Source organism: Xyrauchen texanus, chromosome 48 (genome assembly GCF_025860055.1).
Source record: "Xyrauchen texanus isolate HMW12.3.18 chromosome 48, RBS_HiC_50CHRs, whole genome shotgun sequence".
NCBI lineage: Eukaryota > Metazoa > Chordata > Actinopteri > Cypriniformes > Catostomidae > Xyrauchen > Xyrauchen texanus.
The window spans coordinates 27303159-27325900 of record NC_068323.1 but is presented as its reverse complement, the minus strand read 5'-3'; the positions used below and the strand labels follow the sequence as shown (position 1 = coordinate 27325900).

The 22742-nt window shown below is 42.2% G+C and overlaps 1 protein-coding gene across 1 annotated transcript in view; it reads right to left on the bottom strand.

Annotated features, from left to right (window-relative positions):
- Window positions 1-1186: 1186 nt before the first annotated feature.
- sirt7 (sirtuin 7) overlaps window positions 1187-22742 on the bottom strand; it is a 29692-nt gene continuing 8136 nt past the window's right edge. Inside the window, exons 4-10 of the mRNA XM_052121707.1 lie at window positions 17222-17292; window positions 16969-17041; window positions 16789-16887; window positions 14511-14747; window positions 12769-12849; window positions 12544-12650; window positions 1187-2801 (exon numbers count right to left, since the gene is read on the bottom strand). Of these exons, the coding sequence (XP_051977667.1) occupies window positions 2603-2801; window positions 12544-12650; window positions 12769-12849; window positions 14511-14747; window positions 16789-16887; window positions 16969-17041; window positions 17222-17292 (867 nt within the window). The 3' untranslated portion in view covers window positions 1187-2602. The remainder of the gene's footprint in view (window positions 2802-12543; window positions 12651-12768; window positions 12850-14510; window positions 14748-16788; window positions 16888-16968; window positions 17042-17221; window positions 17293-22742) is intronic.

Below are 22742 nucleotides of genomic sequence, written 5' to 3'. Positions count from 1 at the left end.
GTACCAATGGGTTTTTACTAGCATATGAGGATTTTAGGGGCATATTATGCCTACAGTGTTTAGAAGATATTTGTTTGAAGAGAAGATTTTACCATTACATTAAAAAAAAAAAAGATCACAAAGATTTTTTTTATCAATAATAACACACAAATGAATCAAAAATAAAAACAAGAACAGGTAAATACTGTAGGTAAGTAAAAAGGGCCAATTTAATGTCATATTGACAGATAGCAAGGAACATTCCTCTATCTGCTAAGCTTTTTTGATTATTCCAAAACCTTTTTTTTGCTATTTTGTTTCATTCCATAGATTTTGGACATTCTTGGAACCTAATAATGGTGGACATGGTACCAAAATAAAGGAAGACTGTTTAGTTCTTTTCAACTGGAAGGACACAAACTGCAATAGTGTTTTGTTTTGGATACGTTCAGAGATTGCAAAGAGCCCCTTCTAGTCTAGTATCACCATACCTTTCAGCTCATATGATTCTTGTTAAATTATTCTGATTTCATGTTTTAAAATAATAAATAACTTGTGTGTTTGCTTCATGTTAGTTAGCTGATTTTTAGTCCTTCATGTTTTGTGAACTTGTTTCTGTCCATCAATAGCCTGTATTTAAAAAAAATCGTAAATCTTTCTTCCCTTTCGATTGTCCAACAAAACTTGATATTGACAGACCCATAGTTAGAGATATTACTTTTGCGCTAAAAAGAATTGAGAGAAATATTGGGTGGCAAATGATTCAAACTAGTAACTGGTTTCCATGAGACATCAACTGTTTATTCCTCCGATGCTGGACAGCTTTGAAAGCAGACACATCAGAAATGAGGCAATTACATTTTAACATATCTACAAATTGTTTACATTATGAATGATTCCTCCGATGACACTCCCAACCTAAACTGAAGTGATGTTGGTGTTCTGTGCTGCTGTTCAGGTATGCAGAAACACACTGAGTGAATGAGCATGATAGTGGGGAGTTTAAATACCAGTTTATCTGTGATTTTAAAGTGCTAGTGTGCTGCTGACACACACTTCTCTCATCTCACTCAAGATATTTCAGTTGGCCATGGGAGTGGAAAAAGATCGGAGCAAACGTGAGGCACATCCTTCAGTTTGGATCCACAGACGACCCCTTCTTGCCTTGGGAAGAGCAAGACGGTTATGAAAGACCGTCATGTTTCAGAATGTGACAGATGTAAATGCAGCAAGACTTTCAGGATGGTCCATTTTTCCATCTTTTATTTTAAATACCCAAAAATACATCATGTAAACCCTCAAAACACAAGTTGTCTATACAGTAGTATGTAGAAATCCAAAAGTCTTAAATACAATGCCCTTGTAAACTGGGACACAACTAAATGTTCAGAAATTCAGTGCAAAATGGCACTCACAGCTGTCCAAACATACACAACATATACCACATTTACTTTAAACTGCTAGCACATCTGTGCAAACTTACATTTGAATTGGTTCAAGTTACTTTTTTTTATAATTATTTATAACTGTAACTATAATTTAGTTATAGCAATGATTTCCACTTGTGAGGTTTTGTGTCTTGTATGCAGAGATAAAAGTCATTTGTTAAAGGTCAATATAAACATTTGATTTTATTGAAATATATATACTTCTCATTTGGCGAGGAGCAATAATTCTAATAGTGGATAACATTTAAATGACTGAAAAAAGCATACATTTGTACTTAAAAGGAACAGTTCACTCAAATATGACAATTCTGTCATTATTTATTCACCCTCATGTCACTCCAAACATTTCCTCTGTGGAACACAAAAGTTATTAAGCAAAATGTTTATGCTGCTGCTTTCCATCCAGTGACCAGGGTCTGTCAAGCTAAAAAAAAAAACAAAGGAACACCATTCAAGTGCCACAAAAGTAGTCCACAAAAATATCTTCTGAAGCTTTGCGTGATGTGTATATTCATCATTTTACAAGATATGTGCAAACCAATGTTTTTTTTGCCATTAATGATGTCAAACCAACACACCTGAAATTAAAGCTGTGGTGGAGGGGAAGATTATCAGTAAACAATGGGTCAAATTTGGGTTTGTTCCTCACAGGGAGCTATAATATGCCTCCAAAAGACTTTGAATTTAGTGCTTGATTCTTATGGACTACTTTTATGGTGCAACAATAATATTTCTGGAGCTCGACATCCCCAATCGTCATTATGGAAAAAGCATTCTGGACATTCTGCTAAAAAAACAAACAAAAACTTTAGTCTGTTGATCTCATCAATGTGGTGTTTAACCGCTAACATGAGAATCACATATTGCTTAATTTAAAAACCTGAGAGTTGAGTTAAATTGCACCTAGCAAAATTAAACCATTATTGTAAATCTGACAAAGTGCACCCAGATAAACCTCTTCCTCAGTCCACTAAAGAGGTCTTGCTCTGCTACGAGCTATATCTTTTTAGAATAGCAGCTAAACTTGACCTATGTGGTTGTAACATCATATTTAGATACAAAAACATTTAACCAGAACTGTTAAGAATGCTTTGTCCTAAGTGAACATACAATGTCTGTAAGAGCGACTGTGTGGCATACTGTGCTTTAGGAACATGCCCTGCTTTTCAGATTTATTACATTGCTTTCTTTTTCTTTATTGCTTTAGAGTATCCTCTTCCAAACCAGCCACCTTGAACCACTGTACTGCCTTCTTGGACCTGTGGGGCTTTTGAATCATCCTCCAGAACAGGAGGCGCTATCTCTTTACGACTATGGCTATCCTTCTCTTCTGCACTTAGTGGTGTGGCCAGGCTGAAGATGGGGTCTTTTGGTCTGTTATTTTTGAAAAATACAGGGACACAACGTTAATAATTATAAAACAGAACGGTTCAGATCCTGCTGATTGGTCAATACAGTGCTTCAGTCATGTTAAAACATACAACAACTACTGTGTATATTACTGCACGACACCCATAGAGACCATCTATTAAAGGAATAGTTCACCCAAAAATTGTAATTCTCTCATCATTTACTCACCCTCATGCTATCCCAGATGTGTATGAGTTTCTTTCATTTGCAGAACACAAACAAAGATTTTTAGAAGAAATTTCTCAGCTCTGTAGGTTCGTACAATGCAAGTGAATGGGTGCCAACATTTTGAAGTTCCAAAATCCACATAAGGGCAACATAAAGTAATCCTTAAGACTCCAGTGGTTAAATCAATGTCTTCTGAAGCGATATGATAGGTGTGGGTGAGGAACAGTTCAATATTTAAGTCATTTTTACTATAAATTCTCTCATTATTCACATCCCAGATGTGTATGACTGTTCCCTTTACAAAAAGCTTCACTATGATGCTGCGCTGCCAAGCGCTATGGGGAACAATCCTAGTTGTGACCGAGCTGTGAATAATGTGTGTAAATTGTCAATGAACATTGACCAGAATTTATAGCCTCGGCTGATGTAATAATTAGATGCACCTGAGGCCAGGCTATAAATGGATGCGTCACCAGGTGTCATCAGAAACTCTTTTTTCAGAGCGATTCTGTGGCTGTGTGTTTCACAAACCCTGTCAAAACTTTCTTTCCTCTGATAGGAGTTAGAATTTGTTAGGCAGTGTGCAGTGAACCTTTTCTCTTCTGTTTAGAAAATATATATATACACACACTCACCTAAAGGATTATTAGGAACACCTGTTCAATTTCTCATCAATGCAATTATCTAATCAACCAATCACATGGCAGTTGCTTCAATGCATTTAGGGGTGTGGTCCTGGTCAAGACAATCTCCTGAACTCCAAACTGAATGTCAGAATGGGAAAGAAAGGTGATTTAAGCAATTTTGAGCGTGGCATGGTTGTTGGTGCCAGACGGGCCGGTCTGAGTATTTCACAATCTGCTCAGTTACTGGGATTTTCACGCACAACCATTTCTAGGGTTTACAAAGAATGGTGTGAAAAGGGAAAAACATCCAGTATGCGCAGTCCTGTGGGCGAAAATGCCTTGTTGATGCTAGAGGTCAGAGGAGAATGGGCCGACTGATTCAAGCTGATAGAAGAGCAACTTTACCTGAAATAACCACTCGTTACAACCGAGGTATGCAGCAAAGCAATTGTGAAGCCACAACACGCACAACCTTGAGGCGGATGGGCTACAACAGCAGAAGACCCCACCGGGTACCACTCATCTCCACTACAAATAGGAAAAAGAGGCTACAATTTGCAAGAGCTCACCAAAATTGGACAGTTGAAGACTGGAAAAATGTTGCCTGGTCTGATGAGTCTCGATTTCTGTTGAGACATTCAGATGGTAGAGTCAGAATTTGGCGTAAACAGAATGAGAACATGGATCCATCATGCCTTGTTACCACTGTGCAGGCTGGTGGTGGTGGTGTAATGGTGTGGGGGATGTTTTCTTGGCACACTTTAGGCCCCTTAGTGCCAATTGGGCATCGCTTAAATGCCACAGCCTACCTGAGCATTGTTTCTGACCATGTCCATCCCTTTATGGCCACCATGTACCCATCCTCTGATGGCTACTTCCAGCAGGATAATGCACCATGTCACAAAGCTCGAATCATTTCAAATTGGTTTCTTGAACATGACAATGAGTTCACTGTACTAAAATGGCCCCCACAGTCACCAGATCTCAACCCAATAGAGCATCTTTGGGATGTGGTGGAACGGAGCTTCGTGCCCTGGATGTGCATCCCACAAATCTTCATCAACTGCAAGATGCTATCCTATCAATATGGGCCAACATTTCTAAAGAATGCTTTCAGCACCTTGTTGAATCAATGCCACGTAGAATTAAGGCAGTTCTGAAGGCGAAAGGGGGTCAAACACAGTATTAGTATGGTGTTCCTAATAATCCTTTAGGTGAGTGTGTATATATATATATATATATGTAAAAAAAAAAAGAGAATGACTGAAAGCCGCAAAAGATGCATGTTCCCCTGTTCTCGCTCTATAGCGGAAGATAACACGCAGCAGTTTTTGCTCTGTTTGTTTGGGGGAAGAGCAAGCTGCTCTCGTGTTGCAGCAGGGCAGGTGCAAGCACTGCAATTTCTTTCAGGCAAAGTGCTTCGCGCTTGCCTCGCTTGCTTCCGGGAGTCAGCACTCACGAAAAAAATAAATTAAAAAAAGAGATCGTTCGTGGGGCTCTTGCATGGATTTGGCTGAGGAGCAAGAGATGGGTTTATCCCTTTCTCTCGCTCTCTCCCCAAACCCAGCTGGTCCTTCACATGATCTCGAAGCGCGTTCCGACGCTTCTTCGGATCATGAGGAGGATCGCGATTCTCTTCCTGCCTCCGAGCTTTCCGTCCGCAATAAAAAAAATCTACAGAGGAATTGCTCGATGTTGTTACTTGTGCAGTTGCCAGACACCAGTTGGACTGGCCACGCGAAAAAGAGACCCCCAAACCCTCCAAATTAGGGGATAGATTTTATCTTCCAGTCTAAGAAAGGGAACACCTCATGAGTCCCTTCCCTTCTTTGATAACCTCCATGAAGAGCTTTCTCGCTCATGGAGGAACCCCTAAAAAACAAATTGAAAAAAAAAAAAATAATAATTTCTTCCCGTGTTCACATACCCTCGACGTCATTATATTCGACTATCGTGGGTGCTGAGGCACGGGGGTATTCAGTGATGCCGCCGGTCGGAGAGACGCTATGGGCTCTCTCTGCCGGGCTCGGCATCTTCACTTAAGAGCCCTCTCTCCCTCAAAGCCTTGTAGGACAACCTCCACTTTAGTGGGAAGGGCTTATCAAGCAGCAGGTCAGGCTGGTGCTGCTCTGCACACTATGCTGTTTTACAGGCGTACCAGGCTGACCTCCTGGACGACCTGAGTGTGGGTTCTGCGCTTGACGAGCAAGCCTCAGACCCGCCTCGGTCCTGTCTGAAGGGAGGCTCAAAAGCAAAGCGTGGCGAGTCGTGCTCCTCCCAGGGATTGGGGACAGTCTCGCCGCCCTCGCCAGCACCCAAAGCAAGACCTCAGGACTATAATTTCTAGTAAGAGAAACCCCTGATGGTCTTGCGTCTAGATTAGGGGGTAGCTCCCTTCGGGACGGGGCGCGTGCTTCACTTCACCCCTCCCGGTACCCCCTCGAAGCCCCTCCATTCCCGCCACCTCTTGGTGTTTCAGGTTGCAAAGGCTTCCATCAAAATTGGGTGTTTTCGCTGTTCCTGCATTTTATTCAGGATGCGAAACACTCGACAACCCCTCAACAGGAAGTGTTAAAATCTAATACCCATCTCAGAGATCCTGGCAGCGTGGAAACTTCTGCCAGATATATTCTTTTCTGTAGGTCTTATAAGGGCATCAGGATTTAATTCACTCGCCGCTTTTCCGTGTTTCAACAGTGTTCTTCACTACCGTAAACCGGATTTCTTTATGTAAAAAAATTTAACTCAAATCTCCTGGTTAAAGGGGCCATGGTATGTGTTCCCCTTCCAGAGAGAGAGAGAGAGTTAGGTTATTACACTAAATACTTCCCGTTACCCATGGAGGCTGAGGGGTGGCGTCTGGCTTAGATCTTAAAGCTTGAACTGCCCGTGGGTGTTCAAGTCCTAGATGATGCCTATCAAGACGGTCGTGTCTCAAGTCCTACAACTCGTTTGGCTGGTCACCATCGATCTTATGATGCACTTCTATACTTCATTTAGAAGTTCTGCCACAACATGGAACGTTCCTGAGGGGGCGAAGTCTTCCAGTGTCAGGTTCTTTCACTCGGGCTAGCCCTTTTTACCCGCACATTCACAATGCATGATGAAGCGCTGGCTCCTTGCGACTCCGGGGCATCTGCATTCTGAATTATGTAGATGACTGGCTGATCCTAGCGCAGTTCCAGGCACTGGCATTTCAGCACAGGGACATCATCTTAGCTCATCTGATTCTCTGGGGTTGAGGCTCAACGCCAAGAAAAGCGTCCTCTCTCCCACTCAGAACACTGTCGGGGCATCGTATGGAGTTCAATCACAATGCGGGCACAACCGTCTACCGCTAGGATTGAGTCCATTCAGATCACCCTGAGCAAAGTCAGGCTAGGTCAAGGTTGCACTGTTATCAGTATCAACGATTTCCAGGTCTCAGGGCGACCGCGTCCTCGGTGATCCTTCTGGACCTTCTGCTCATTTTGTTGTGGCCCAAAGCCAGGGGATTTCTTCCAAGGGCCAAAACCCCTAGGCTAATAAGGGTTACGCGCCTCAGGCTTCGTTCTCTTTCTATGTGGTTCAGACCCCGGTTTTCTGCCTTGGGTCCCATTCTAGGTGCGTCTTGTTGTCGCAGGCTGCTAACGACAGACGCCTCCCTGACGGGCGGGGTAGCGGCCTTAAGTGGTGGTCCATCTTAAGGGAATAGGAGGGTCGTCAGTTCGGTTGTCACAGTCACTGTCTCAGGTTGATGGCTGTATTTCTGGCCCTGAAATACCTCCTCCTGAGGCTGCCATGTCTTGGTGCGGGTGGACAATACAGCGGTAGCCTCTTACATAAATCATCAAGGAGACCCACGTTCTTGTCAGCTCTATTTCTGACGCGTCGGATTCTACTTAGGGCCCAGGGCAAGCTCCTGTCACTCAGATCAGTTATATTCCTGGATGCCCATATGTGGGAGCAGATTTACTGTCCAGACAGAAAATACCAACAGGGGAGTTAAGAACTCCACCCTAAGGTAGTAGTTGGCCAGAGTTCGCCAGCAAGGGTTTTTGCCTCTTACTGATAGCACTGCGCTGGCCGAACAGGGCTTGGTTCTCGGAGCTAATCTCTTCCCTCAACAGCTCGCCTTGGGCGATTACGAACAGGAAGGATCTTCTATCTCAGGCACAGGGCAATATTTCATCCCTGCCCCGAATTGTGGAATCTTTCATGTTTGGCCCCTAAGGGTACCAATTGAGGGACACAGGGCTTTCTCCTGAGGTTATCGAGACCTTTTTAACACCTTATTGGGCCGACGTGGCGAACTCGACCCACGGTGTGTTTCAGAGGTTTATGTTTTTGAAAGATAAAACTCCAAAAAAAAAAAAGTAAACATAATACATATATTTGGAAAGCTGAGATACTCGTGATTCGAACGATGTAAACCTTTTTAAGATACAATCACAACAGCAGGTACAATCTATATCTTTGTCAGACCACCAACATATAAACAAACAATAACAAAATTTAGGCAACTCACCTTTGAAGCCTCAAAGTAGCCCACTGAGCCATAACTTCCCGACAAAAACGGTGTTGTTTCATTGTCAAATGTCCAAACGATCAAATCAAGTAAAATGTTTAGTCCAAATCACATTATTACATCAATAAATATCCACAGACTCTTGTTGCATCATTTCAAAGCACCTGGCATCTGTGCCTAATCTTTCACATATAATCGGTACTAACTTCAGTTCAGATGTAAACATTTCCTATATCCGGTATCAAAATGGAAGCACGCACTCTGACCTTTCGATTGACACCTCATTTGACCCAATAGGAGCTTCCATGTCCTGTCCAAAGCCTTCAATACCCAACCACAGTCTGTGTCGAATGTAAGGGCATACCCACTTTCCTTTGTTTACTGATCAAACCAATTACATCGAAGAGTGGAAATGACTGACGCATCGTGATAGCCAATGAAATTCTGAAAACAGTGATATGCAGCTTTAGTCGGAAGATTACAGGATGGTTCTGAAATGTGTGTGCGCAAAATTGCCTTGCCATTACCCAGTGTTTTGTGCGTCTGCGCGTAAAAATATTGGAGAGCTGTTTTGGAACTGTTTACACATTTGTCGATTTAAATATGGTGAAACGGACGCGAAAAACAGGATTTTCACCCCAGGATGTGATATAAGAAGGCATTCATTGCCAAAATTCTGAGTTTGGAGATGAAATTTCTGAAAACAATACGGATGATTTGGAGGCAGAGGAAATATGGAGAGATGAGACATGGCTCTGGACAAGTAAGTGTTTTCTTGTGTTTTATAACATATATTACTGTATATTCCGCATAAATAAGCTTTAGTTTGAATAATGAACACATTTTGTAATTACCCTTTGTCGTGTGTTTCCTCAGTGAGTGTTTGAACCGTTTGTGCATGTTTTTTGTATTTGTATGTGCGTGTGTGAGGTTTTAGTTCATTGTTTGTTTCAGATCTATTGACATGCTATATAGATGTTTTGTATATTTACTGTAAATATATATATATATATATATATAAATGGACTGAAATAAATATATATATATATATATATATATATATATATATATATATATAAATATAAGTTGAAAATAAGAATATATGTTGTGTTTGAGAGTCTCTTTGTTACAATGCGGGGAGGTGGGGGAGGTGTAGGCCCATCTATCTGTTACAATGCTGAATTGATGGGGGAGGTGTAGGCCCATCTCTTTGTTCCATAGTACATTGGCAAAGTATACAGTATTTACAGTAAATATACATACAATAATGCATATTTACACACTCGAAAAGAAAAACTATATATATATATATATATATATATATATATATATATATATATATATATATATATATAATACAGAAAAGATGGAAAAGTTGTGTCTAGCTTTGTAAATTACATTTATTTATTCTCCCCACTCAGCAAGCGGCCACATAAAGTGGAGCAGCAGGACAGCACCTCATCAAGAGAGGAGGGCTTTCAGAGAGACCCTTGCTGAGGAGCTGGCAGAGTTGGGGTCTCACTCCACAGCCAGACCCGTATCTCCTGCTCCACGAAGAGCAGATCACAGGCCGTTGCACATCACCAAATCTTGCACCGCTGGTCGTCTGAAGTGCAGGCAGTGTCATGCAAAGACACCAGTGAAGTACTCTTCCTGTGTTCTGCCTTTGTGCTTTGTACCCAAATGTGACTGCTACAATGACTGGCATGTTGCTAGAAACATGTACAATTTTATAATGGTTTGTAAATACTTTGTGTAAAAATTCATGTAAATAGTTTGTTGTGTATTTTTTATATAAACAAATTGTCCACCATAGCACTAGTTTTGACTCTTTTATATGCACAACATTTAGTTTCAAGAAGGGAAAAGGCACTCTAATGTGTTTATGCATCAGTTACTCTGTGTCAGCAAAACTAATAGTGGATCTGGATATGGAATATGATAGCTCTAAGTGTCATCTTTCATTAGAGCCCAAAATTATGACTGTACGTTGAAGCGTTCAAAAGTAGGAGCCTTTTTGTCCTAGGTTACCAAAGGGTCCTTTTGGAGTATCCAAAAGGCACTTTTGTAAAACGCCTGGGTGTACCCTTAGAAAAACATGTGTAAAATATTCATTTTTTATGGTATTGTTCTAAAATTTGAACTTGGACTAGGTAAGGCTTCATGCTGTGATCCCATTGTGTTCTCAAGCTAATAGCTACAAGTTATAGTCATCTGCAGGCATCTGTATGCAAAAAAATTTTCAGGCGGAAAAAAAAAACTTCTATTTCATTGTGTTCAAACTTCTATTACTCAGAATCAGTAGCACTTACAGTAATTCTGACTGCTGGGGAAAAAACTTCAGAGTATGAACCATGCATGTACTCCAAATGGTTCAAGAACAGCTTTAAATTTACTTTGGGTATGCCTTGATTAGGCGTTTTAGGCTAATTTTACAGGATTGGGAAGAGGTTAAATGCCAGGCTTTTTCCACTTCCAGATCTTAGGGCAGAAGAGGACCTCTTCGCCTCTATGAATAGCGCAATGTCTCCTCTACTTCTCCCTGAAATCACCCAGCCCCCTTGGGTCTGGACGTTAAGACACATACATGACCCAGAATGGGTAACACATACATCTTTCCCCGGTTTCTCTGCTCCCGGGAGTCTTGGCAATGTTCACCAGCAAGGAGTTAATTCCTCTCCTCGACGGCTCGCCTTGGCCGATTCCGAACAGGGAGGACCTCCTCATCCTTGGCCCGAATTGTGAAACCTTTCATGTCTGGCCCCTAAGGGTACCAAATGAGGTTCACAGGGTTTTAGGTTGAGGTTACCTAATCGTTGAGGTTATCGAGACTATTTCAAGTGCTAGGGCTCCCTCCACTTGGAACTGATCTGGTTAGATTTTTCAGGGCAGAAGAAGCCCTCTTCGCCTCTGTTGATAGCACAATGTCTCCTCTACCATCGGGGGGGCTGATCGTGATGATGTATACATAGCACAAATGCGCCTGCATGCGTTTCCTTCTACTAAAGTTCATATTACAGAACCAGGTAACTGCCAGTTTGCTTCAGTTCTGGATTTTCTGTAGAAAGAACTGTCAGCGGGCACTTGCCTCGCCACTGCCAGGTTCTATTTGGCCACTACACTTTGCCACAGCTTGGTGGGCGGGGTGCCCTCTAAGAGGCATCCTCATTATTGCCCGAGCCTACGAGACGCGCGGTCAAGCTTCGCCAGTAGGTTTTAGGGCGCACTCTACCAGAGGGCTCTCCACCTCTAAAACCTTGGCTAGAGGTCTCCCTCTGCAGCAAGTTTGTGATGCGGCAGGTTGTCCTCTCCGCACACATTCATTAGATTTTTATAGTTTGGATGTTCTGCCACTCCGGGCTCTTATGCCCTTGAGTCGATATCTCAAGCTCATGAGACCTCTCGCATTTTTGTGAGTACACTGCACAACCGTAGGGGTCCGGACAGCCCCCAGTGCGGCGCCGTGGGTATTGCGTTCCCCATAGCGCTTAGCAGCGCAGCATCATAGTGAAGCTTTTTGTAAAGGGAACGTTTCGGGTTACATGTGTAACTCTTGTTCCCTGAAAAAAGCGGAACGAGATGCTGCACTTCTTTGCCGCACTGGGACGTCCCAGGACTGCTCTTCAAAAAGAAGTATCTGACGACACCTGGTGACGCATCCATTTATAGCCTGGCCTCAGGTGCATCTAATGATTACATCAGCCGAGGCTATAAATTCCGGTCAATGTTCATTGACGTGTTACACACATTATTCACAGCTTGGTCACAACTAGGATTGTTCCCCATAGCGCTTAGCAGCGCAGCATCTCGTTCCGCTTTTTTCAGGGAACAAGGGTTACACATGTAACCAGAGACGTTTTTCTTCAACAGAACACAAATTAAGAGTTTTAGAAAAATGTTGAAGCTCTGAAGGTACTTACATTGTAAGTAAACAGGTGTCATCAGGCTGCTGGCTATTTGACGGTCCAAAAGGCATTTTTTCGATTTGCTTCAGAAGGCATTTATTGTGGATTACTTTTATGCTGCCTAAATATGCCTTTTGGAACATCAAATAGCAAGCAGCCTGAAGGCACCATTTACTTACATTATAATGACCTACAAAGCTTCAACATTTGTGTTCTGCTGAAGAAAGACAGTCATACACATCTGGGATAGCATCATGGGTAAGTGGAAAATTTGAGGATTTTCATTTTTGGGTTAACTATTCTTTTAAATAACATTTAAATGAATGTAATTTGAAACATTTTAAAGTTTAATGAAATGAAAATATTTTTAACATTTATAAAAAATTAGACACTATGCTGTGTTTCGTGCCTAACAACACAACCTCTCATTCCTTAACACTTAATTAACAGTATCGTAGGTAAATATATTGTGTGTTATATTTCTTAAGACGTGGTCTTGCCTGTTGTAGACTGGAATCTCAAAGCCCAGCTCCTCCATGAGTAGACCCATTACAGCATCACACTTCCCATGAATCTTCAGAGTAGCCAAGTTATCTTTCGGAGTCCACTATGATAAAAAAAAAAAGACATCAGTATTTAGGACTGCTAAATAATGTTCATAAAAAGTGTTTTTTGACATGATGGAAAACAGAAGAATAAATAGGCGTTATGAAAAGAGATGTCACCTGCAGATTCACAATGTACAATTTTGGTCTTTTATTTGCTGGTCTGTTCATACACCATAAGCAGGAATATTTCTTCAACACCTTATGGAGAAAGACAACACATGATATTAGCTGCACACATTTTTAAATATTATAATGTACATTCTTGTTATTGAACATTATCATGAAGTGATACCTGGTTGGTTTATATTTAAAAAAAATTGTAGGTTCTTTATTGAAAAGTGGACAAAATCTTATCAGACGTGTAATTGTTGAATGTGCTGTATAACGTAACATTTCTAATTAAAATAAGAATTATTACAATAATTTTTATAAAAGTAAAAAAAACACTGCTTAAATACACATTTCACATAATGAATAGTATTTAGCATTGATCAGAATTATGCTTTTAATTTGACTAGTTATCAACTGCATTAAAAATAAATGACTAATTGTATATGACGAAATGAAAAGAAAAATTTTATCAGTATTGGTTGGTTTAAATTAACAATTCATTCAAAAAGAGCCTTTACCTACAGCAGAGGAGATGGTGGTCCCATTAGATGGTCAATGGTTGTGCGTTTAGCATTAAATCTCTCACCGCTATTATGTATTGGAAGCACAGATTTATAATGTAGAACTGGATTGCTGACGCAATGGTAAACAGCCAGCAGGAGGTGAAGTCACCGGAAGGGTTTGAGCAGCCTCTTTGTGTGCCCAATTTGTCATAGAGCATCAATGACTGACTGGTGAAAATTCCCCCGTTTTACCATCTACGACCTCTGGATATGAGAGTCGGAAGTGGCAAATCTGTCCACAAGTTGTAATGCAAGTAGGAAAAGCTGTAATATTTGCTTGATTTTTGGTGACAATACGTCCTTTCTCCCAGAGGGTCCTTAAAAAAGGTCCAAATGTTTTTTTATTCTCCTAAAATGCTTGTGATATGCCCGTTTTCATATTGAAATGCTCGCTGTAGTCAGACATGGATTCATGTCATAAATGACGTTTTTGTTTGCCATTTAAACCTAGCGTATCAGTTTAATTTGAACCAGTTTGCTCTACATGCCTCCCTGTGTGTGACAGAGATAGTGTGTGTGCTCTAATTCAAGTGACCGTGAGAAAAAGTCACTTTTTGATGACAGAATTAAAAACATTAACATTAATGAAATCTGAATAAACACTTGGATGTTTGCAAATGTCTGTTTGTATCTTACATCAGTTTCAGTGAACTTGTTTACATTCAGCTGATCTGTTTGTCACTAAAGTTTCTTAGAGGTGGATACTGTTTGATATAGATATACATAACTCGCTCAGGCTTTCAAGAAACAGGAAAAATAAATAAATTACATAAATAAGCCTTTAAATAAATAAATTACATGTGGTAGGAATATACAGGCAGATTTCAGATATAAAACCAGTGATTGAATGACTAATGTTTACTCGTTGAAAACAGAAGAATTTTATTAAGTCAATTGGCACCATGGAATGTTTAGGCATAGCAAAATGTTGGTGCAGTGGCTTCACTCTTTTGACGTCATCAGCAATCCAGTTCTATATTATAAATCAGTGGTTGGCAGTTTAAATCTATCCTTTGCAACTTCAGGGTTTAAGCAATGCCAAGTGACATATAAATCAGTAGCCGTGGTACAACTGGGACACATTAGAATAAAATTAGTTTCTACTAATGCACTGTTAATGATGGGAATCTAAACAAGCTGAAACCTGCCACAATCTTTTGGAATCAGCATGTTTCCCCTCCTCACCTTTAAACTGGATCCCAAAGAGAGGATCACATCAGCCTGCTGTGCGGCTTCAGCTGCTCCCGTCCAGTTGAGTGGTTGTTCCAGGGTGCCACGTTCACCAAAATGCACAATGGTGTCTCTGAGCTCCATTTTGCAGTGTGGACACAGACGACCGGTACCGTGTCTATGCAGAGCTGTATGCTCCGTCACGTCAAACAATCTGATGAACTCGCATGCTGGAGTGCAGGAAACACACACCTTGTGTGACAGATGGAGAGTACAGGGGGTCAGAAGTATTTACACTGTTACACGTAGATGTCAAACTATTAAAACATTTACAAACAGCTATAAGTGCTCTCTGATGGACAGCATAACATTAACATTACTTTTATGCATTTGGCAGACGCTTTTATCCAAAGCGACTTACAGTGCACTTATTACAGGGACAATCCCCCCGGAGCAACCTGGAGTTAAGTGCCTTGCTCAAGGACACAATGATGGTTGCTGTGGAAATCGAACCAGCGACCTTCTGATTAACAGTTATGTGCTTTAGACCACTACACCACCACCACTCACATAAATCAGTATTCACTTTGGTTAGGGTAATGCAAGGATTTCTGGATGATATTCCTTGTAGGTGGTTGAGCATGGTATTCTAAGGGTTGTCAGAATATAATCTCAATGGGAGTCTGCACAATCGTTAATTTTGCACGATGGACATCCGTTGGTGAAGAATTTCCATTCATTCCTAAGACTCATCTGGCAGTCATGAGGGAGCATGCAATATTCCGAATAAACTCAGCAAAAAAACGTATGTCCCTTTTCAGGACACTGTATTTTAAAGATAATTTTGTAAAAATCCAAATACCTTAACAGATCTTTATTGTAAAGTTAAACAATGTTTTCCAATGAACCACAAACAGTTAATGAACATGCACCTGTGGAATGGTCGTTAAGACACTAACAGCTTACAGATGGTAGGCAATTAATGTCACAGTTATATAAACTTAGGACACAAAAGAGACATTTATACTGACTCTGAAAAACACCAAAAGAAAAATGTCAAGGGTCCCTGCTCATCTGCGTGAATGTGCCTTAGGCATGCTGCATGGTGGCATGAGGACTGCAGATGTGTCCAGGTCAATAAATTGCAATGTCCATACTGTGAGACACCCAAGACAGTGCTACATGGAGACAGGAAGGCCAGCTGATCTTCCTCACAGTGGCAGACCACGTGTAACAACACTTGCACAGGATAGGTACATCCGAATATCACACCTGCGAGACAGGTACAGGATGGCAACAACAACTGCCCGAGTTACACCAGGTACACACAATCCCTCCATCAGTACTCAGACAGTCCGCAATAGGCTGAGAGGCTGAACTGAGGACTTGTAGGCCTGTTGTAAGGCAGGTCCTTATCAGACATCACCAGAAACAATGTCGCCTATGGGCACAAACCCACCTTCCCTGGACCAGACAGGACTGGCAAAAAGTGCTCTTTACTAACGAGTCACCGTTTTGTCTCGCCAGGGGTGATGGTCGGACTTGCGTTTATCGTCAAAGGAATGAGCATTACACAGAGGCCTGTACTCTGGAGTGGGATCGATTTGGAGGTGGAGGGTCTGTCTTGGTCTGAGGCGGTGTGTAACAGCACCATCGGACTGAGCTTGTTGTCATTGCAGGCAATCTCAACGCTGTGCGTTAAAGGGAAGACATCCTACTCCCTCATGTTAGGGTTATGGTAGGGTTAGCTGCAGGCTCATCCTGACATGACCTTCCAGCATGACAATGTCACCAGCCATACTGCTCGTTCTGTGCATGATTTCCTGCAAGACAGGAATGTCAGTGTTCTGCCATGGCCAGCGAAGAGCCCGGATCTCAATCCAATTGAGCACGTCTGTCTAGGGCCATTCCCCTCCAAAAATGTCCGGGAACTTGCAAGTGCCTTGGTGGAAGAGTGGGGTAACTCACAGCATGAACTGGCAAATCTAGTGCAGTCCAGGAGGAAGAGATGCAACGCAGTACTGACAGATACTGACAGTAACTTTTAATTTTGACCCCCCCATTGTTCAGGGACACATTATTTCATTTCTGTTAGTCACATGTTTGTGAAACCTGTTCAATTTATGTCTTAGTTTTTTAATCTTTACACGTCAAGTTTTCTGAAAATAAATGCAGTTGAAAGTGACAGGACGTTTCTTTTTTTGATGAGTTTAGTTGTTGCTGGAGTGGATGCCATTTCGAACATCTTTTAAAGTCAAGACTGATGGATAAATTAATACATATATTATCAAACCTCGATGAACATGTTTCCATGAAGTTCAGAGAGAGCTTGTCTGGGCAGTCCGCTGCGCAGGTGAAGACCGTCACAGTTCTGTGAAACCACATGCTGGACCTGCAACAATGCAAACTGTTATTCTGATTCTAGAATTGATCATTTACATCACGTGTTTCAGCTGTGTGCGACATCACTCACTATTTTCATTTTGTGGAGCATCCAGATGCACATATGTGTAAGAGTGGGCTCAGCTCGACTCAAGTCTGATATACTGACAAACATACACACACACAGACAGACAGACAGATATCAGCATATGGCAACAGAACAAACCAAATATTGCTGAAAAATAAATACATAAACAAAACCCAGCACTTATATAAAGTATTAAACATTCATATTTCTAGACAGAGAAGGTCAATGTCAAGTTTATACAAACTAGATCCCTCACCTCACAGATCGGCCCTTCTGCAGCTGAGTCCAAACCCCATTGGGACCCCGATAATCTGGGATGGAAGCAGCCTGAAGACGACATCAGAAAACACAAACTTGATGAACCTACATATTAAAAACAGCACCAACACAGTTGCAGAGATATACAATACCAGTCAAAAGTTTGACCAGCTGAATTTATATTTCCTAAAACCTTTTATTCTTGAAAAACAATACTTAAATGCTTAAAAACAGATGTGCAGTCATATATAAATGGTTCTGAAGTATGATTATTATTTTATTATTCATATTTATTTTAAGATGAGTTGGAGTGGATAGTGAAGGAAACACAGTGAACAAGTGTCCAAGATACATGGGAACTCCTTCAATGCTATTTAAAACCATTCCACAGAGAATGATCAGATTGTGCAGAGTTTGTCAAATACAAAATAGTTTTGATGTGTTTATTAACGTGTTCTGGCTACAATATAATTCCCATACTTAGATTTTTGTTATTTCATAGATTTGATGATTTATTATAATATGATTCTTAGTATGCTTACTAGGACTAGATGTTAAAAATCCCTTGATAATCAGCAATCGCTGTTGTTGGAGATGTCCTCTTGGGTGGGGTTGGATTGGGGGATGACCACCTGGTGCCTCCAATACAACACATCCTCAGTTGTGCACCCCGGCCTCATTGGGTGTTTCAGCCTTTTATCACAATACACCCTCACCCGAGGCTGGCCCCCCACAGGCTGATCAGATCTGGGTGTTTGTCGCACCGGAGGCTCCATGAGGTCACTTGGCAGCCCATACAGTCTCCTTCCGCTTCAGCCACAGCCAGTGACTGCTTCTTTCGGCAGCAGTTGCAAGGTCTTTGATGGTCTTCTGCTGAGCTTGTCCTCTGATTCCAACCTCCTTTAGTAGCCTTGTGGTGGAACTAGCTACAAAGCCCCTGCTGCCCACTTCCACTGGATGCAAGTTTACCTTCCATCCCCGGTCCTCTGCTTCGGCAGCCAACTCTGCATATCGCAACATTTTTCTTTCAAATGCCTCATCGATGGCTTCCTCCCACGGGACTGTCAGCTCCACTATGTAGACACTTTGACAGGATTTGGACCAAAGGACCAGGTCTGGGAGCAGGTTGGTCGCTGCAATTTCGGGCGGGAAGGTGAGCCTCTGATTTAAGTCTACCCGCATTTCCCAGTCCCCAGCTGTGTTTAGTGGGCATGAGTCTGGAGGCAATCGATTGATCGACCGTTTCTCCCCTTCCCGGATGAAGGATGTTGGTTGCCGGATGGTAGTCTGGGCTTCCTGGGGCATGGCGTTGACAGTTACCCTCTTACTCTCCAGTGTAGCAGCCAGGCACTTCAGCACTTGGTTGTGGCGCCAGGTATATCTGCCTTGCGTAAGGCTGGTCTTGCAGCCCACCAGGATGTGTTTCAGGGTTGCTGAACACTGGATTCTCTCCAAACCAGAGATGTAGGTTGGTTGGAGAGGGCAGGACATCATATGTGGCTCTGATGGTAAAGCTCAGCATATTGGACTCCATGTTCCACAGCTCACTCCAAGTGATCTTCCTCCTCTCCACACCTTCCCACCTCATCCAGCGGCCTTGTTTGGCTTGGGACACCGCTCTAGCACACCTGTCCGCTTCCTCTTGGTGGCACACCTCCTCAACCACCAGATGCCGACGTTCAGCTGGAGTAGCCTTCTGCCATGTGGGTGTTGATGCTCCCAACCCTAGCCCCCCTCTGCCTTGTTGGACTTGGCCCACTATGTCCCGGTGTCTCAGAGCGGACTTTGCCTGTGCCACTGCTACACCTGGCCTCCACTTCCTCCCTGTGGCTAAGGCGGGAGCAGTCCCTCTGACGAAGGGATCCCGGGATTCTGTGAGGGTCATTTCGAGCCTTGCTTTAGAGCATTTGTACTCCTCCACCAGGCTAGAGATTGGCAGAGAGAGGGGTCCATTGCCGTACAGTCCTATGCTGCTGAGGCATCTGGGTAGCCCAAGCCACTTTCTCACCTGCACATTCACCAATCGCTCCAACTGATTGGCGTGGGATAGGGTGACCTCATAGATGGAAATCGGCCACATGAGGCGGGGGAGCAGTCCAAACTGGAGGCACCAGAGCTTCAGTTTCCCTGGGAGAGCAGTGCTGTTTATCTGCTTCAGGCCACAGATGGTATCCTGCTTTAGTTGTTCCACCTGTTCAGCGTCTTTGAGCTCTGTGTTGTACCACCAACCAAGGCTTTTTATGGGCTTCTCCAGGATAGTTGGTATCGGCTCGTCATTGATGTGGAACCTCTCATTTACGATCTGGCCCTTGACAATGGAGATACTGCGGGATTTGCTGGGTTTAATCTCCATTCGTGCCCATCTGATGTTTCCCTGGAGTTTGTACAGCAGCCCGCTCTTCAGACGTTCCCCTCCAACCACCCATCGAGATGCCCGAATTATTAACTCCATTGCCATGGTGAAGGCCAGTGGGGAGATGGTGCAGCCCGCCATTATGCCTATCTCCAAGTGCTGCCAGGCGGTTGTACTAGCCTGAGTTGTAACGCAGAACTGGAGGTCCTGGAAATAGGCTTTGACCAGCCTTTTGATGCCCTCTGGGACTTGGAAGAAGTTGAACTGGACTTCCTGTTGCTGACGGCACAGCACGCTGCACGAGAGTTTGTTTGTGGCCTGCTTAGCACTGCTTATTCTCATACGTTCAACGTTATAGTCATCGTTCATAGTTATCCTTTGTCATTGTACCGCGTCGTTCATAGTTATATCCTTTGTCATTTTACCGCGTTTCAGATTCTTCCGCTTTTTCTCCCGTTTCATCTGCGTGTATTTTACCGGTTGCTGCTGACACCTAGCTAGAGTCTGTGTTTGTAGCCTTTAATCCTTAAACATCTGCCATTTTTAAGCATGCATCAGGTCTTCCCGTATTATTCTCTTATCGGGATTCAACTGCGCGCATATTCCACCTGTATCCGCGTTCTATTTTTATCGCGATTAAACTGCGTGTATTTTTTCAGCGCGCACCCGTTTTTTCTCCTCTGCGGTACACAGATTATTGCATCGATCTCAAAGCACCGCTTACCAAGAACAACCACCACCAACAACAAACAATTTTGTGAGGGATTCAAATCAACCTCAAAAACCTCACCGCTCAGGAACAACGAACAATTTGCGGTAAGTCATGGCATCGGCTCATGTTATTTGTTCATGCATTGCATGTCACATGTTTAAAATAGCCTCCTCCGTCAGCAGTGAGGGATTCACTTGTGATAAATGTAAGGAATTAGTCAGGCTGACGGAGAAGGTTAATGAGTTAGAGACTCGCATCCGAACGCTAGTAGAGGTCAGTGAGAAAGAGAAGCCGGTAGATACTGTTTCGGATGCGGGCAGTACAGAGAGCAACACACACACTTTGGTTCCGCTATAGAGCCCCTGCAGCAGGGCATTTGGGTGACGTCTCAGCGGCATACTCGTTCAGCAAAGAGACACCACTCTCCTGTTCCTGTTAGGGTTTCCAATAAATTCTCCCCACTCAGTGATACACCCACTGAGAATCATATTGAAAGAGCCCTTGTTATCGGTGATTCTATTGTAAGGAATGTGGAAATAGAGACTCCAGCCACTATTGTTAATTGCATTTTGGGGGCCAGAGCGTCTGACATCAAATCAAATTTACAAGTGCTGGCTAATGCTAAACGTAGATTTTCTAAAATTGTTATCCATGTCGGCACTAACGATGTCCGGCTTCGCCAGTCAGAGATCACTAAAGATAATGTTAAAGAGGTGTGCAAATTTGCAAAAACGATGTCAGACACCGTAATATGCTCTGGTCCCCTCACAGCTCGTCGTGGCGACGAGGTTTATAGTAGATTAGTGTCACTGAATGGCTGGATGTCTGAGTGGTGTCTGCAGAATAAAATAGGATTTATAGACAATTGGAAAGGTTTTCGGGGTAGACCTGACCTGCTAAAGAGAGACGGACTCCATCCCTCCAGGGAAGGTGCCGCTCTCCTCTCTAGTAATTTGGCTCATAGACTTAATAATGATATTAATTGACTAAATGGGGCCCAGGTCAGGAAGCAGACAAACTGGTTAATCCGAACGTCTGCTAGCTCCCATGAGATGTTACACAGGTCACATAAACTACAACACATACAGACTGTATCACCTAGATATCTCATAGAGACTGTGTCTGTTCCCCGAACTACCAAACACAATACCCTCACTAAATCATTTAGAAAAAATTTGATTAAGGTCAAACTTGAACAAAACAAACAAATTAAAAATAAACATCATATAAAAATAGGGCTACTAAACATTAGATCTCTTGCTACCAAAGCACTAATTGTCAATGAAATGATTACAGATCATAGATTGGATGCGCTCTGTTTGACTGAAACCTGGCTTAAACCGGATGAATATATTAGTTTAAATGAATCTACTCCCCCAGGTTATTGTTATAAACATGAACCTCGTCTGAAGGGTCGAGGAAGAGGTGTTGCTACAATTTACAGTGAAGTTTTTGGTGTTACTCAGAGGACAGGATATAAATGTAAGTCTTTTGAACTAATAATGCTTAATGTGACACCGTCAAATACAAATATAAATAAAAAATCTCTGTCGATCCTTTACCCTTGCTACAGTGTATAGATCACCCGGGCCTTATTCAGATTTCCTTAGTGAATTTGCAAATTTTTTATCAGATCTTGTAGTTACTGTAGATAGAGCCTTAATTGTTGGTGACTTCAACATTCACATAGATAATGAAAATGATACATTGGGATTAGCATTTACCGATATTCTCAACTCTCTTGGAGTCAGACAAAATGTAACAGGACCAACTCATCGCCATAATCATACGCTAGATTTAATTCTTTCATATGGAGTTGATGTTGATAATATAGAAATTCTGGAGCAGAGCGATGACATCTCGGATCATTACCTCGTATCTTGCATGCTGCAATCAGCTAATGTTACTCAATCTACACCACGCTATCGTTCAGGTAGAACTATTCTTTTGACCACTAAAGATCACTTCACTAATACTCTTCCAGATCTATCTCATATACTCAATAAACCCCAAAGCCCAGAAGAACTTGATGAAATAACAAAAAATTTAAATGCAGTCTTCTCTAGCACCCTTGATGTTGTCGCCCCACTTCGATTAATAAAATTAAAGAAATAAGCCCTGCACCATGGTACAATGATCACACTCATGCTCTCAAGAGAGCAGCTCGGAAAATGGAGCGCATGTGGAAAAATACAAAATTAGAAGTATTTCAGGGTGCATGGAAGGATAGTGTCTGTAGCTACAAACACGCACTCAAAGCTGCCAGGTCAGCATATTTTAGTAAACTCATAGAAAATAACCACAACAATCCTAGATGTTTATTCAGTACTGTGGCTAAATTGGTTAGGAATAAAGCCTCAACCGAACCAGATATTACGTCACAGCTCAAGAGTAATGACTTCATGAATTTCTTTACAGATATAATTGAAATAATCAGAAATAAAATTGGAATTA